This window comes from Artemia franciscana, chromosome 14 (assembly GCF_032884065.1).
Source record: "Artemia franciscana chromosome 14, ASM3288406v1, whole genome shotgun sequence".
In the NCBI taxonomy this organism is placed as follows: Eukaryota; Metazoa; Arthropoda; class Branchiopoda; order Anostraca; family Artemiidae; genus Artemia; species Artemia franciscana.
In genome coordinates, this window is record NC_088876.1 from 36,844,696 (window position 1) to 36,863,065 (window position 18,370).

Consider the following 18,370-nt stretch of genomic DNA (forward strand, 5'->3'; position numbering starts at 1 on the left):
TCAAAAGGTAAGGTTAAATAAGAAAAAAGGAGCATTTTTTCAGGCAAAGATAAAATATACATATATTTAATTTGTAAATATACCAAAGTGCTTCCATGAAACATACAGTCATATAAAGCAAAAATACAAAACTACAGATTTTACATTTAAGGTTTTTTAAAAATTCGAAAAGACAAAACGTAAAATATATCCTCACTTTTTTTGCAAGATATTCAGGAAGACGTGGGGTACGCAGATAGTGTTTAATATGGGAAAGACTCAACTCCCCAACCACCTCCAATGTACGTGTAGGAATAGCACGAATGAAAAAGGTTTTGCAACTTCGGTTAAAACTTATATAAGCTGAGCCAAAAATAAGATAAAAAAAAAATTAATTTGTTTTTACTATTATTAAACAGAGACAAAAAATATCATCCCTGAATGATACAAGGGGGAAAAGACAAACTTCTTATAAAATTAGAGTCTAAGTTTGTTCTAACTTTGGCCGATAGCTCTTATTTTGGCAATTAATATTTATCAATTTAGCCAGTCAATAACATCGCAGTAAAAAATGACATGGCAAAGACTAGGCAGTTTTGTATTTCTGCATCTACCTAACCATTAAATTAACTACATATGTATGTTTCATGGATTTTTGATATAATTTATCAAAGCCTCCTTTCATCTTTTCTTGGATAGGATACGAAATTAGCTCTACCTCCTCACGGCGCTTCATTCTCTCCTCCTTCTCCTTTCGTCTAACCTCCAGCATAAACTCATTGAAGAGTGACTCTCTCTCTCGAGACTTGTCCAATGACTTGTATCTCTCCTCCTTGTTAAACTTATTGCTGAACTCTGAATATGTGGATCTAGAAATAGAATGTATCTAAAAACACAATAGAACCAACATTCACAAAAGTAAAAAAATAAAATAAAAACATGTGTATTTTTCACAAACAACAAGAGCTAAGAGCTCATATGGCACTTGTGACGAGGCGAGAAGAGCTAAGAGCCAAGAGATCATATGGTATGAGCTCTAACAAAATTCTATGAATCAATAGATTGATTTAAAAAGGAAAATAAGAGGCTTAATGCCGGTCGAGATTTAAAATAAGAGCTCTGAGTCACAAAGTCCTTCTAAATATCAAAATTTATTAAGATCCGATCACCCACTCGTAAGTTATAAATACCTAATTTTTTCTAATTTATCCTCTCCCTTTTGCCCCCCAGATGGCCGAATCTGGGAAAACGACTCTATCAAGTCAAATTGTGCAGATCCCTGACATGCCTACCAATTTTCATCGCCCTAGCACGTCCAGAAGCACCGAACTCGTCAAATCACTGAACCCCTCCCCCCAACTCCCCCAAAGAGAGCGAATCCAGTACGATTCTGTCAATCACGTATCAAGGACATTTGTTTATTCTATCCACCAAGCTTTATCCCGATTCCTCCACTCCAAGTGTTTTTCCAAGATTTCTCCCTCCAACTCCCCCCAATGTCAAAAGATCTGTTCGGGATTTGAAATAAGAGCTCTGAGACATGAATTCCTTCTAAAAATCAAATTTCATTACGATCCGATCATCTATTCGTAAGATAAAAATACCCCAATTTTCATGTTTTCCAAGAATTCCGGTTTCCCCCTCCAACTCCTCCGAATGTCACAGGATCTGGTCGGAATTTGAAATTAGAACTTTAAAGCACAAGATCCTTCTAAATATCAAAATTTCATGCCGTATCCTTTACCTTTACCTTTTTTTTTAAGTCACTCACGTATCTTAGACAGGTTTCTATTCTTCCCATCCAGTTTCATCCTGATCTCACCGCTTTAAGTATTTTCTAAGATTTCAGGTCCCATCAACTGCCCCCCCCCCCAATTACGCTTGATCCGGTTGAGATTTAAAATAATGTATCTGAGTTACGAGGTCCTTCTAAATATGAAGTTTCATGAAGATCCGATCACTCCTTCGTAAGTTAAAAATACGTAATTTTTTCTTATTTTTCAGAATTACCCCCCCCCCTCCAAATTGAGCGGATCCGTTCCAATTATGTAAATCACGTATGCAAGACTTCTGCTTATTTTTCCAACCAAGTTTCATCCCAATCCCTCCAATCTAAGCGTTTTCCATCATTTTAGGTTTCCCCACCCCAAACTTCCCCCGTCACCAGATCCGGTCAGGATTTAAAATAAGAGCTTTGAGACACGATATCCTTCTAAATATCAAATTTCATGGAGATCCAATCACCCGTTCGTAAGTTAAAAATACCTAATTTTTTCTAATTTTTCAGAATTAACCCCCCCCCAACTACCCCAAAGAGAGCGGATCCGTTCTGGTTATAAAATAAGAGCTCTAAGACACGATATCCTTCTAAACATCAAATTTCATTGAGATCCGATCACCCGTTCGTAAGTTGAAAATACCTCATTTTTTCTAATTTTTAAGAATTACTCCCCCCCCAACTACCCCAAAGAGAGCGAATCAGTTCCGATTAATTCAATCATGTATCTGGGACTTGCGCTTATTTTTCCCATCAAGTTTCATCCCGATCCCTCCACTCTAAGTGTTTTCCAAGATTTTAGGTTTCCCCCCTCCAACTCCCCCCAATGTCATCGGATCCGGTCGGGATTTAAAATAAGAGCTCTGAGACACAATATCATTCCAAACATCAAATTTCATTAAGATCCAATCACCCGCTCATAAGTTAAAAATACTTCATTTTTTCTATTTTTTTCCGAATTAACCAGCCCCCACTCCCCCCCCCCCAGATGTTCAAATCGGGAAAACAAATATTTCTAATTTAATCTGTTCCGGTCCCTGATACGCTTGCCAAATTTCATCGTCCTAGCTTACCTGGAAGTGCCTAAAGTAGCAAAACCGGGACGTTAGGTTTCCCCCCTCCAACTCCCCCCAATGTCATCAGATCCGGTCGGGATTTAAAATAAGAGCTCTGAGACACAATATTATTCCAAATATCAAATGTCATTAAGATCCAATCACCAACTCATAAGTTAAAAATACTTCATTTTTTCTATTTTTTGCGAATTAACCGCCCCCCCCACTACTCCCACCCCAGATGGTCAAATCGGGAAAACGACTATTTCTAATTTAATCTGGTCCGGTCCCTGATATGCTTGCCAAATTTCATCGTCCTAGCTTACCTGGAAGTGCCTAAAGTAGTAAAACCTGGACCGACAGACAGACCGACAGAATTGGCGATTGCTATATGTCACTTGGTTAATACCAAGTGCCATAAAAACCCAGACAAACTAAAAAGGAAAAGAAATAAGAAAAGAACCAACATTCACAAAAGAGAAGTAAAATGAACCAAAAGTAATGAAAAGGATAACCAAAAAAAGGAAACCAAAAAAATAATTTAAGTTTCTTAGGCGTCGTTAAAAATATCGCAGATCCCGTAGACAGGGGAAGGGTTGCAATCGCTAAAAAAAACTAACAAAAGATTCTTTAATTTGTCTCTTGATAAATTATATTAGAGATAGAATACATTAAAATTAAACTGATAGATCCAATTAATCGATAGATAACCGTTAAATTTATATGTAAATTAAAACAGCGAACTTTAAATTAGCATGCACCAACCATTAACTTATGGTTCAACCCAAAGTCTCAAGAATATTAGGCTGAAATAAGTGACTCATAAGATGCTCGACCTTACTTTCTACTTTTTTCTGGGGGGGGGGGGGTTACGATACTCCAAAGGTTGAGAGATAATGATCTAAGGAACTATTCTAGGGTAAGAGAGAAAAAAATAAACGGAGATAGAGAGGAAAAGAGAAAGAGACGGGGTTGCGAGGAGGGGAGATTTTATTCTGTAGCAAGCTAACTTGTAATATTTTAATTCATTTGGTACAAGCTAATCGGCCAACCTTTATCATATACATCAAACTCGTAGATAATCCAGAGTGTCGAGTGGAGTAGACTCGAACTCGTTGAGACAAGTGGAGCATCGTGCACGATGCTAAACAGATTGAGAAATGGTGATCAAAGGCACTATTCTAGGGCACGAGAGGAAAAAGTAAACGGAGATAGAGAGGAAAAGAGAAAGAGACGGGGTTGGACGAAGGGATATTTGATAAAATTCTAGTTATTTGACTTCTTGCTATCTCAGAAAGGGTTTAGGTTAGGAAAATGAAACTTTCAGGGATGAATCTATAGACTAAAGTATGCCCCAGGAAGGTATTTTGAAGCAACTATCTCCACTCCTTCTCCCTCTAGAGGGCCCTGACCTTTGATGACCTTTAAAAATATGTGTGTTATAAAAGTGAAACCTTGCAAAATAGATCTTCTGCTTAATTGAAGTACAACAAAATTGTTTTCAGCTTCATAACTTTGCTCAATTCCATTTTATAAGGTTGTAAACATATGCAAATACATTTCCTAAATTTTGAAAATAACATTGATATGACTCAAAATTCTACTCAAATAACAGGAATTGCATTTTCAGAACTAAAGGCAGAGTAAAAGCAACTAGTAACTGAGAATTAAGGTAAAATGTTGTTTTGTCAAAATTTCAATAGGTATAGACCTGTCATGTAGGCAAATTTCAGGGCCCTCTAGAGGGAGAAAGACTGGAGGTGAGCACTTTAAAATACGTTCCCGGGACATACTTTAGCCTGTAGATTCATCTCTGAAAGTTTCATTTTCCTAACCTAAACCCTATCCGAGATAGCAAGAAGTCAATTAACTAGAATTTTACCGGAGATTTTGTTCTGTAGTGATCTGTAGTACATCTGTAGTTACACCTGTATACATTTGTAGTTCTGTAGTACATCAAACTCGTCAATACTCTAGAGTATCGAGTGGAGCAGAGACTCCAACTCGTGGAGTATCGTGCACGATATTCCAAAGATTGAGAGATCATGATATAAGGCACTATTCTAGGGTATGGGAGGGAAAAATAAACGGAGAAAGAGAGGAAAAGAGAAAGAGACGGGGTAGGGAAGAGGGGAGACTTTGTTCTGTGGTCAGCTACCTTGTGTGATTTTTTTTAAATTTACTTAGTGTTAACTAATCAGCCAACCTTTATCATATACATACAACTCTTAGGGACGAGTGCGATACTCCAAAAATTGGGAAACGGTGATCTAAGGCACTATTTTGGGGGATGGGCGAAAAAAATAAACGGAGATAGAGAGGAAAAGAGAAAGAGACGGGGTTGGGAAGAGGGGAGACTTTGTTCTGTGGTCAGCTACCTTGTGTAATTTTTTTTAAAATTTACTTAGTGTTAACTAATCAGCCAACCTTTATCATATACATACAACCCTTTGGGACGAGTGCGATACTCCAAAAATTGGGAAACGGTGATCTAAGGCACTATTCTAGGGCATGGGCGGAAAAAATAAACGGAGATAGAGAGGAAAAGAGAAAGAGACGGGGTTGGGAAGAGGGGAGACTTTGTTCTGTGGTCAGCTACCTTGTGTGATTTTTTTTTAATTTACTTAGTGTTAACTAATCAGCCAACCTTTATCATATACATACAACTCTTTGGGACGAGTGCGATACTCCAAAAATTGGGAAACGGTGATCTAAGGCACTATTTTAGGGCATGGGCGAAAAAATAAACGGAGATAGAGAGGAAAAGAGAAAGAGACGGGGTTGGGAAGAGGGGAGACTTTGTTCTGTGGTCAGCTACCTTGTGTGTTTTTTTTTTTAATTTACTTAGTGTTAACTAATCAGCCAACCTTTATCATATACATCCAACTCGTCGATACTCCGGAGTGCCGAGTGGAATGGAAACTTCAACTCGAGGAGACGACTGGAGTATCGTGTACGATACTCAAAAGATTGAGAATTGGTGATCTAAGGCACTAATCTAGGGCATGGGAGGAAAAAATAAAGGTAGATAGGGAGGAAAGGAGAAAGAGGTTGGGAAGAGGGGAGATTTTGTTCTGTGGTCAGCTAACTTATGCTTTTTCAATTCATTCAGTGTAACTGTTTCATATATTTCCACCTAGTCAATACTCTGGAGTATAAGTGGAGTGAAGACTCCAGCTCGTGAAGACGAGTGGAGTATCATGTACTGATACTCCAGAGATTGAGAAACGGAAAAGAGAAAGAGAAGGTGGGGATGGGAGGAGGGAAGGTTTTGTTCTGTAATCAACTAACTTATGCTTCTTTAATTCGTTTAATGTAAGCTAATAAGCAAACCATAATCGTCTATATCCAACTCGTCAATACTCCGGAGTATCGACTGGAGTGGAGACTCCAACTCGTGTATCGTGCACGATACTCCAAAGATTGAGAAATGGTGATCTAATTCACTGTTCTAGGGCATGGCAGAAAAAAAGGAAATAAACAAGAGGAAAAGAGAAAGAGACGGGCTGGGAGAAGGGGAGATTTTGTTCTGTAGTCACCTAACTTATGCTTTTTTAATCCATTTAGTGTAAGCTAATCAGCCAGCCTTTGTCATGTATATCCAACTCGTATTAAGTGTTCTCGGAGTAAGCTCTGGCTATTTTTAAAAAACCCTCAGATTTAATAACATTAGCTAAAACCCTATCTCGTTAACTATGAATGCATTGTAACTTTTCACCCACACTGTTTTATAGGTTCTGGAGAGAATGACAGATACGTTTAGCACCAATTTAAATATTTATCTGAAAAGGGCTGTTGTTGATGGAGTAAATGACCCCTCCATTTACCCTGGTCTACAAAAGGGGGAAAAAGGCTTTTTTCGTCCTTTCACGGTGATGCATTCCAAACTGTAAAGCACTGGAGGAAACCAAACCAACCAGCTACCGTCAGATAAAACCATTATTTTAAATTTAAACGATCATAATTTGACTAAAATTTCATTACATTCAAGAAGCATATACCATAATAAAATGCACACACTGGAGCTTTTGAAAATTTACCGCTTCTGTGTAAACAATGTTAACATCAAACTTTTAGTTGCCTAAAATTAGTTATCATCAGTCAAGCATTTACTGTGACACCTTAAAAAGAAAATGTTTCTTTTCAGAAAAGGGCAGTCAGAAAATGTTTAGCTGAGAGGTACAAGGTACATGTTGGTCTGGTTCGGTCCAAAGAGTAAGGGTAACTTACAAGATAATTAAAAATTGGTACTAGCAAAAGTTTTTTTTCTCAATCTTAGTAAATCTGTTTTTGTCCGAAACAGAGATATGACCTTATTATTGTATCAATTACCTTTGGTTCGAAACTATTTTCCTTAAATTGTCTAAGATTTTTCACTCTAGATTGCAAAAAAAGAGAAAAAAAAATCCGATTTTTGTGACGTTGTCTTTTTGCTACCGTAAAATATATTTACATTAACAAAATACAATTATTTACCTTCCAGTAAGGCCGGCCTCTTCAAGAAGAGCTCTGAAGTCCTCTCTTTTCTCCTTCAAACGGTTCTTCTTCTCCTTCCTCTCTTCTTCTGCTCTCTCCTTCACAAATTTCTCGAAAACTGTTTTCCTTTCCTTAGATGTTAGTAACAGATACCTAATTTGCAGAAATGGTATTAGAAATGGTTTACCAGATTATTTACCAGAAGTATTATTCTGGTACATAATTACCAGAAATGGTAATTAAATCAAATTTTAATATGGATAATAAATATCTAATCCATACAGAACTGAACAAGGTAAAGAAGAAAGTTGAATGGTGGACTAGTTGACTGGTTGCTTAACCGTTTTTAGTGGCCTTCTACCTAGATTTCAAAGTTCATCTACTCAACAATAAATTATAAAAAGCACAAAAATCTCCCGAAAGGCTCCATGACCAGGAAAATAGGGAAGAAAGGAGAAAGAAAATTGTAAAATAATCACTAGTCTATAATTCACTAATAACACTAAGACCACGTGACGCAAGAAACCAAACTGTAATACATTCATCTTCAAGATTATATGAATCTGACTAGAATAGCCCCCCCCCCCAACAAAAAGCTCCATTTTCATAATCCCAAAACATAATTATAGTAACTAAAATACACCACAAATTTGCACCTCATCTTCAAAATAATATGAACCTGACCAGCACAGACCAACTCCCAGCCAACAACTCCATCTGCATAATACCGAATAATAATAATGATGAAACACACAAATTTATCAACAATAATAATATATGAAAGTTTATGAGTTACTATTAGATTTTAAATTTTCATTTTAAGGCTATAAATTAAACTCTTCTGAAAGAAAATCGAACACTAGCTTTTTGAAAGTCCGTCAAATTAGTTTCAAAGATGATTTTTTTTTCAAGTAAATCCAATACCTTCGCTCTACTAACTCCTATATCGATAACTAGCGTGGAATAAACTCATTTTTGATCGTGAAGCTCAACATTTGTCCAGCAATTGAAAGCATACATTTTAAGCAATCTCCTCTATTGTTTCAACGTTTTACGTTTTAAGCAACCTCTTATGTCGTTTCGCGGTTTTAAAAAGTATTTCAAAACGTTTCTATTTTTCGTATATAGCCAGCTTTTTTTATCCTTTGTTTCTGTTTTAATGAGCAGTGCTTCAACGCATAATGATCTTTTGGAGTCACGTGCAGTATGCAAAAAACCTCAATCACAGACAAGAAAAACCCTACAAAATAGCGTCAACGATTATTTATCTTTAAGTAAATTTATTAGCTTCCCTCTTCTAACGTAAGGTTTTTAACGTGATGTATGCAGCTGTTTCACCATCAAAATAATCAAGCTAACATCATTGCAGTGCTGATCTGCTTGTTAAAAACAACCTCCTAATGTGAGATCTTTAACGTGACGAATACAGCTGCTTCACCATCAAAATAATCAAGCTAACGTCATTGCAGTGTTGATCTGTTTGTTAAAATCAACCTCCTAATGTGACATCTTTAACGTGACAAATACAGCTGCTTCACCATCAAAATAATCAAGCTAACGTCATTGCAGTGCTGATCTGCTTGTTAAAAACAACCTCCTAATGTGAGATCTTTAACCTTGATGTATACAGCCGCTTCACCATCAAAATAATCAAGCTAACGTCATTGCAGTGTTGATCTGTTTGTTAAAATCAACCTCCTAATGTGAGATCTTTAACGTGACGAATACAGCTGCTTCACCATCAAAATGATCAAGCTAACGTCATTGCAGTGCTGATCTGTTTGTTAAAAAAATCTCCTAATGTGAGATCTTTAACATGACGAATACAGCTGCTTCACCATCAAAATAATCAAGCTAACGTCATTGCAGTGCTGGTCTGTTTGTTAAAATCAACCTCCTAATGTGACATCTTTAACGTGATGTATACAGCCGCTTCACCATCAAAATAATCAAGCTAACGTCATTGCAGTGCTGATCTGCTTGTTAAAAACAACCTCCTAATGTGAGATCTTTAACGTGAGGAATACAGCTGCTTCACCATCAAAATAATCAAGCTAACGTCATCGCAGTGCTGATCTGCTTGTTAAAAACAACCTCCTAATGTGAGATCTTTAACGTGATGAATACAGCTGCTTCACCATCAAAATAATCAAGCTAACGTCATTGTAGTGCTGATCTGTTTGTTAAAAAAATCTCCTAATGTGAGATCTTTAACATGACGAATACAGCTGCTTCACCATCAAAATAATCAAGCTAACGTCATTGTAGTGCTGGTCTGTTTGTTAAAATCAACCTCCTAATGTGACATCTTTAACGTGATGTATACAGCCGCTTCACCATCAAAATAATCAAGCTAACGTCATTGCAGTGCTGATCTGTTTGTTAAAATGAACCTCCTAATGTGAGATCTTTAACGTGACGAATACAGCTGCTTCACCATCAAAATAATCAAGCTAACGTCATTGCAGTGCTGATTTGTTTGTTAAAACAATCTCCTAATGTGAGATCTTTAATGTGATGAATACAGCTGCTTCACCATCAAAATTATCAAGCTAACGTCATTGCAGTGCTGATCTGTTTGCTAAAATCAACCTCCTAATGTGACATCTTTAACGTGATGTATACAGCCGCTTCACCATCAAAATAATCAAGCTAACATAATTGCAGTGCTGATCTGCTTGTTAAAAACAATCTCCTAATGTGAGATCTTTAACGTGACGAATACAGCTGCTTCACCATCAAAATAATCAAGCTAACGTCACTGCAGTGTTGATCTGTTTGTTAAAAACAACCTCCTAATGTGAGATCTTTAACGTGACGAATACAGCTGCTTCACCATCAAAATAATCAAGCTAACGTCATTGCAGTGCTGATCTGGTTGTTAAAAACAACCTCCTAATGTGAGATCTTTAACGTGACGAATACAGCTGCTTCACCATCAAAATAATCAAGCTAACGTCATTGCAGTGCTGATCTGCTTGTTAAAAACAACCTCCTAATGTGAGATCTTTAACGTGAGGAATACAGCTGCTTCACCATCAAAATAATCAAGCTAACGTCATCGCAGTGCTGATCTGCTTGTTAAAAACAACCTCCTAATGTGAGATCTTTAACGTGATGAATACAGCTGCTTCACCATCAAAATAATCAAGCTAACGTCATTGCAGTGCTGATCTGCTTGTTAAAAACAACCTCCTAATGTGAGATCTTTAACGTGACGAATACAGCTGCTTCACCATCAAAATAATCAAGCTAACGTCATTGCAGTGTTGATCTGTTTGTTAAAAAAAATTTCCTAACGTGAGGTCTTTAACGTGACGAATACAACTGCTTCACCATCAAAATAATCAAGCTAACGTTATTGCAGTGTTGATCTGTTTGTTAAAAACAACCTCCTAATGTGAGATCTTTAACGTGACGAATACAGCTGCTTCACCATCAAAATAATCAAGCTAACGTCATTGCAGTGTTGATCTATTTGTTAAAAAAAATCTCCTAATGTGAGGTCTTTAACGTGACGAATACAGCTGCTTCACCATCAAAATAATCAAGCTAACATCATTGCAGTGTTGATCTGCTTGTTAAAATCAACCTCCTAATGTGAGATCTTTAACGTGATATATACAGCCGCTTCACCATCAAAATAATCAAGCTAACGTCATTACAGTGCTGATCTGTTGTTAAAATCAACCTCCTAAAGTGAGATCTTTAACGTGATATATACAGCCGCTTCACCATCAAAATAATCAAGCTAACATCATTGCAGTGTTGATCTGCTTGTTAAAATCAACCTCCTAATGTGACATCTTTAACTTGATATATATAGCCACTTCACCATCAAAACAATCAAGTTAACGTCACTGCAGTGCTGATCTGCTTGTTAAAATCAACCTCCTAATGTGAGATCTTTAACGTGACAGAACGTAACATTTTGGGGGATCCAACTTAGGATCTTTAACATGACATGTAAAGCTGCTTCGCCATCAGAATAATGAAGCTAACGTCATCGCAGTTTTGATCTTCTTGTTGAAATTGACCTTCTTATTTGAGATCTTTAACGCGACATATATGTGATATTTTTGCGTGATTTAACATAAGATCATTAATATGAAATGTGAAGTTGCTTCGCCATCAGAATAAGGAAGCTAACATCATTGCAGCGTTGATCTGCTTGTTAAAATTGACCTCCTAACGTGGGATCTTTACCGTGACATATACATATTGCTTCTGATTGCTTTTGTTTTATTGTAATACTAGCTGTTGGGGTGGCGCTTTGCGCCACCCCAACACCTAGTTAGTGGGGCGCTTCGCGCCCCCCAAGCCCCCCGCGCGCGTAAGTCGTTACACGCCATTGTAGTTGTGTCCCTGTGTCCCACCTATGATATATATATATATATATATATATATATATATATATATATATATATATATATATATATATATTATGTTGTATATAAATAGATTGTCAGGTTTACTGACTCTTGAACATGCAACATATAATTGTCCACGGGAGAAACAATCCGTATTCAGATCTATACCTCATTATTCTAATGATGTGTCCCTGTGTCCCGGTCGTCAATTATATTCCCTGTGTCCCGGTCGTCATTTGTGTCCCGGTGTCCCAGTTTGTAATTTCTCTTTGAGTGTCCCGGTCGTCATTTATATTCCCTGTGTCCCGGTCGTCATTTATATATCCCGCCTGTGCCCTCGGCGTCCCCGTTGTAGTTGTGTCCCTGTGTCCCGGTCGTCATTTATATTCCCTGTGTCCCGGTCGTGATTTGTGTCCCAGTCTGTAATTTCTCTTTGAGGTTCCCGGTCGTCATTTATATCCCCTGTGTCCCGGTCGTCATTTGTGTCCCGGTATGTAATTTCATCAGTTGACAAACATGACGTCAGTCGACAAACAAACATGACGTCACTCGACACACACACACACAGACAACTTATTTTTATATATATAGATTCAGTTAGATCCGCCATCAGAATAATGAAGCTAACGTCACTGAAGTGTTGATCTGCTTATTGAAATTGACCTACTCCCCAGAGTTGCCAATGAAAAACTATACAAACATTTTTCTTCAACTCAAATTGAAAAAACATTGTTAATTCTGAAAAATGATATTTAGTGAATGTTTGACTTCAGAAGTAAAGTGGGACAATACCTTAGATCAAATACAATGTATCCTAAGTCCGCAGAACACCCCTGCAGAAGAAAAGCGGAAGTAAAGTGGGGCCATGCCTTGGATCAAATACAATCTACCCTAAATCCACAGAACGACTGTGGAAGAAAAGCAGAAGTAAAGTGGGGCCATACCTTGGATCAAATACAATCTTGTGAAGTTCCTTTTCCCATGTCGAAAAAGCGGATACCTCCTTTTCAACGAGCATGTCTTTGAACTGTTGCATTCTGATTTCCAGAGGTATTTGAGCCCTTTGTTGAGCAGCGCGTACCTCCGCTTCAATAGCATTTTGCATCGTTGGCTGAGGTTGAGGCTCAGGCTTCTTCACATAAGTCACTTCGAGGATGTCATCTAAAATAGAAAATAATTGAGGTCAAAAAAATATAACGGTGAACGTATTTAGCAATTTCTCAAGCATGGGGTCAGGTTCAATTATAGAGAATACGTTTAAGCACAGAAGTCCAGTTCTTAAAGAAATCACAGGATGAATTTGCTAGTATATTCTATTTATGCAATTATATTATTATCTATATTTGTTATTATAGCATTTATAGTAATAAATACTCGAATATTCTCTACGTAAAATATTTTGTCACATCTTTTTTTCTCAGCCTTCCTTTATATGGCAATTGAGGTTTTTTCTTAAGAACAATAGATTTTTCTCCTTTTTCTAAAAAAAGCAAACAACTTTGAGTCTCGTTCCTAGTTTTTTATTTAACGACGTTAATCGGCTAACAATAAAAAGTGCAAAGCACTTACAACAGGAGCAATTGTTTTAGGGGCACAGAAAAAAAAGAATTCTTAAAAGTAATCTTATTTGTGTCCGGCCACCTATTAGGCAGGTGCGTATAGGCATAATAAAATTTTAATGCCCTTGAAAAGAGAACAAGTCTTCAGGTAATGGATAGCAACGCGTCCATAACCTTCAAGGGCCTCTATTCAAATTTTCCACTCCTTAAAAAATGTTGATAGGACCAGTTTAAAAAAAAAATGTATGCGATTTCGTCATTGCGCAACCAGAAGACATTATATACGAAATGTGGAAGAAATATAGAGAGCACGAGTAATTGTTCAAGAAAGAACTCAGGGGAGCGGAGCTGAGTAAAAAAAAGTCAAACAAATCGGCGATTGAATACAAAGACGGATAAGAGATCAGCGATTCAAAGATGAAACTACAAAGGCAAAATTAATCCTTCAGTAGTTGGCGATCCTGAAATACTTGTTTTCTCGTCCTGGACCAAGAACTTGTGCCCTAACTCAAGAAAGAAACCCAATTAGAGATCAAGTCACTCAAACGAGGAAAAGCCACAAGCCTAAACTGAGTCCCCCCCCCTTGAACTCATTAGCTTCAGATTGGATGACGTTACTGAGAGGCCGCTGTGTCTGCAGTGTGGGCAATCGATGACATATTCCGCCATTATCCCTACTTGCAAAAAAAAGGATCGAAGAGAGAATACAGAAACAGCCTTCTAAACAGCCTACCGAGCCATTAGTCACATGCTCTGAAAAGATTCTGCCTGACTGTTTCTGTCAGGTAAAGTGAAGTTTAGCAACCTTCAGGAATGATAAAGTAACTATTTCGGAATATTTAACTCAGTTTTGAAAATTCTCAAGTTTCTTTTAGAAGTAAGTGATCATGTACAAGCAGGGCCGTATCCAGGATTCTTTTCAGGGGGGGAGGACTTTCCAAAGGGAAACTTTAAAAAACACATCCAAAATTTGTTTAGGTTCATTTTGGCTGGTTTTTTTTACGAGTCAAATAAACATTTCGGGGGGTTCAAATCCCCCTAGCCCCCCCCCACCACCATCTGGATACGGCCTGATGTACAAAAGCAATACCAACAATTTTGAGTACGAAGTGCCAAACAGTAAAAAATATTTGATTTCGAGAACATCAGACCAAAAGAATAATGTCAGGTTCTGTAACATGATGTTACCATGGATTTGATGCACTGTTCCATGAGCTATCGAATGATACATTATTTAGCTATTATGGATCTGCGAGGGTGGAAGCTGGCCTGATTTGGCGAAAGAAATCTGTCAGAACAGACTCACGTTCTTTTTATGTCAGAACGATATCAGAGTCAGACAAAAACAGAAGTAGATAGACGGGTCGTGTGTTGCAAGGGGTAGTTCAATGGTCATGTTGATAGGAAAAGTAATGGTCCTCTCTTTTCCTCGAAAATTGGTTGAACTCGTTGAAAACTGAATCTAAGCAAATGCACGATCACAGGGAGGGGGGGGGGGGGTCCTGCAATCTCATCTTCCAATTTCGTTAAGAACTTTATTTCTGCGTTTAAACGTATTCTCTATAATTAATTATGGCCCTGGATTTAGGTGGATAAGTGGATTTAACCTATTAGGTTCAATCCACTTATAAAATAAAAAAGAGAGATACCACAGAATAAACACCAGTAAGCTTACACTTTTCAACGCAACACAATGAACTTAGCGAAATCGAATTATTGGGATTACATCTATGACACATGAAACATTACAAAAGGAATATGGCTCAGTATAAAATACCAATATATTAGTTCTGAGTGCCGAATCTCAAAGGCAATTATGTAAACTGCAAAAATATATATGCCGTCTCGTCATAAATTCGAACTTCCTATTTGAAACTAGAGAAATACCTGAAAATGTTATAAGAAGTTTTACTGTCTATTAGGTTTAAATCCACTTACAGCACACAAAGAAATACGACAGACTGGTGTTTATTCACCTACAACAAAATAAACGTAACGAAGTCGAAATACTGGAATTCCATCTATGACGCACGAAACATTACAAAAGGAACATATACCAAGTGGAATTAGCCTATTTAAGAAAGATTTTTCAAGTATTTCCATAAAGCCTAGAGGACAAATGAACAACCTGGACCATTAAACGTGACAAGACCAATCCCAATAACTAAGATAAAGGGTATTGGAAAAATGCCAAGCAACGACGATAAACTAAAATGAAGAACAAATATATATGGTCAGAATACTTCCGTCAGCAACAATTACAACGAGTCAAAAACAAAAGTGAAGAAAATAGAAACATACGGTTGAAAGATAACCGGCAGAAAGAATTAAGCTACTCAAAAACAAAATTGAACAACAAAGAAACATACGATTGAAAGATAACCAGCAGCAAGAATTAAAACTACTCAAAAACAAAAGTGACTAACAAAGAAATACAAGGATAAATGGTATACCACAGCAAGAACAAGGAAATATGTTGTTAAAAGATAAGCGGCAGTAAGAATTACAAGCCATCACGAAAAAGCGAGCATCAGAACATGTAAAAAATGGAGTGAAAAACAAAATTGTGCTGTTAGAAGACAAGCGACAGCAAAAATCAGAACGAGCCAAAAATGAAGGTTGAATAGAAAGAAATATTACATTAGAAGAACAACGCCATTGCAATCTTCGACGCCAATAAAATGTGGCACAAAACCCAGTACAAATCTATAAAGATGCCATAAACTACGCAACTGTTCATTACAAGTCATTGGGACCCTTCAACGTTTTGAAGCCTTCCATTTTCCCAAGGAACGAGTAGCAAACCAGCCTGACTCATTTGGAGGTTGGTATTTACAACGAGAACCAATATATACGATCCTATTCCGTGCCGAGGCCCGGCTTCGACATCGGTTAGATACCTTTTTTTCTTAACTGGCATGTTGACATTTCTGGTCTCTAAAACGATCTAAAAAAGTCACGACTTTAAGAAAGTCCCATAGTGGTTATATCGAACCTATGGTGAAGCCATGACAACAAAAAGAGGCTCACGTTGTCTGCCTTAACAAGTAACAATGAGAGTCAATATATACACACCTATCACGTAGCCTGCCGGTGCCCGGCCAAGAAATCGGCTACATAGTTTTTTTTTCTTAAAACTGACAAATTGACATTTCTGGCCACAGAACGATCTAAATAGGTCATAATTTTAAGAAACAATTCGTATTTCTCCCAGGGTGACTGTGTCGAACCTGTTGTGACGTCATGACACAAAGAAAATGCTAAAATTGTCTGCGGTTAGAAAACAAGCGATAATGAGAATCGATTCATAGAAGCCTGACGCGTACCACAGCCCGGTCCTATATATTATGTACTATAACTAAATATCGGTCAACAAGGCAAGGGTGCCTTGTTTATCTCTCATTCAAGGCAATCTAATGGTCCTATGTCAATTTTAAATTCTGGGTAAAAAAAAACCTGATATTCTAGGCGGACGTGCCTTTCTAAAAGCTAACAAACAAGTATTGATGCAATAAGAGTCATACTTACTCCCGCCGCTCACCCGTGCCATTTAACCAAAGACTTGAAAAACCATAGGTTTCACCGTTCGTGAAACCTACACAACAAGTGTGTGTTTGTGTGGGTACCTGACCTAAGATTTTATATTTATATTTTAGAAAAAATCCAGAATTCTTTTGAGGTTTCAAGTATTCTATTTAAACATAATTTTCTTATATTGACCGTTTTGCATACCTTGCCCATCTCCCCCCCCCCTGCTACTTTCAGTGTGTTTGAAGAATTCAAGTTTTCATAGATTTTACTTATTTGTGCAGTTTTTCTTTTTGTAACAACTTTTTGTTAACACAATATCAGCTCTATTCGTGATTTAACTAGTCAACAGTTTCTCTTTTGATCAGTTACAGTGCTGCTATCTAGAAAGTGGGCTTACAGAAAGTGCTATCTAGAAAGTCGCTAAGATTTTCATTCAGCAGGCAGAATACTTTGAACGAATAGCAAAATATTAAAAAAAAATTAATCACGAAACTAATGTTTAAATAAGGCGTATTTTAATTTTAATTAGCCATGGAGGAGGGCTTAATCAAAACACTTAATAATAAAAGTTATGATCTCTTGAAAGGGACTTTTTAGGTTTGTAAGGGTAGTCAAGACATTAACCAATCTTTTCCTTTAATAGACATAATGAAGTGATCAAATTACACAAGAAAAACAGAAGTAACTTAAAGATGAGATCATAGAATTTCCTTTGAGAGGGAGAGGCAAATTTCTATCCAGTTTTGGATGGAAGATCCAAAGCTGGATAGAATTTTACCTAATTTTTGCAGTTTTTTTGGCGGGGTTCTATATTAGAGAAAATGTGGATTAGAGGCAGTCTGTATTCCCCTTGCCACTGTGCGGGCATGGTATTATAGTTTATGGTATTTGAAAAAAAAATGTGCCGAGAAATGGTGACAGTTCAAAGTGCTTTCAGTTGCCGCATTTATAGTCTAGGAAAGTCAGCCAACGCAATCTTCCTCTTTGATGAGAGTGGTCACTCCGCTAAGAATGAATTCTCTTATCATAAAATACTACTGCGAAATTGAATATAGAATCATTTGCTCATGGCTAAGAAACCGATCTGCTCGCCGAGGTCAAACTTGTGAAATTTCCAATAGTCAAATGAATTTCGCAGCTCTTTTCCTGGACCTATTTCCTATATATGTTGCAGGTTTTCCTTTGGCCCGCCAGATTCCCCTGTTAATTTTATTTCAATAACAGACAAGGCCGTATCTAAGGGGGTTTAGGGTTGTTTGAACCCTACCCCGAAATCTGTCAGACTCTAAAAAACATGACAAATAGTGAATATAAACCAATTTCTTAGTACCCCCCCTGGAAAAAAAATCCTGGATACGTCCCTGATAAAAGATAACGTTTTACTGGCTACTTAATTTATGTTAGTTAAATATTCGCTTAAGATGGATTTCTCTAACAAATGCTGATTAAATGAAAACAGATTTAGTGACATAAAACATTAATCCAAAAGAACGGCAGAAAAACAAAAAGAATAAGTATAATAGAACAAGTATAACAGAATAAATATAACCAAAAAAATTAGCTATTTTTACAATCTTGTTATTCAAGTTATAGAATAAGCCAAGTCACGTAAATAAATAACAA

At 37.1% G+C, this 18,370-nt stretch overlaps 1 protein-coding gene across 1 annotated transcript in view; it reads right to left on the bottom strand.

Moving 5' to 3' along the window:
- Positions 1–18,370, bottom strand: part of LOC136035663 (transcription elongation regulator 1-like) — a 119,738-nt gene that overhangs the window by 51,085 nt on the left and 50,283 nt on the right. Inside the window, exons 14-16 of the mRNA XM_065717572.1 lie at positions 12,602–12,818; positions 7,288–7,440; positions 698–848 (exon numbers count right to left, since the gene is read on the bottom strand). Coding sequence (XP_065573644.1) covers positions 698–848; positions 7,288–7,440; positions 12,602–12,818 — 521 coding nt within the window. The remainder of the gene's footprint in view (positions 1–697; positions 849–7,287; positions 7,441–12,601; positions 12,819–18,370) is intronic.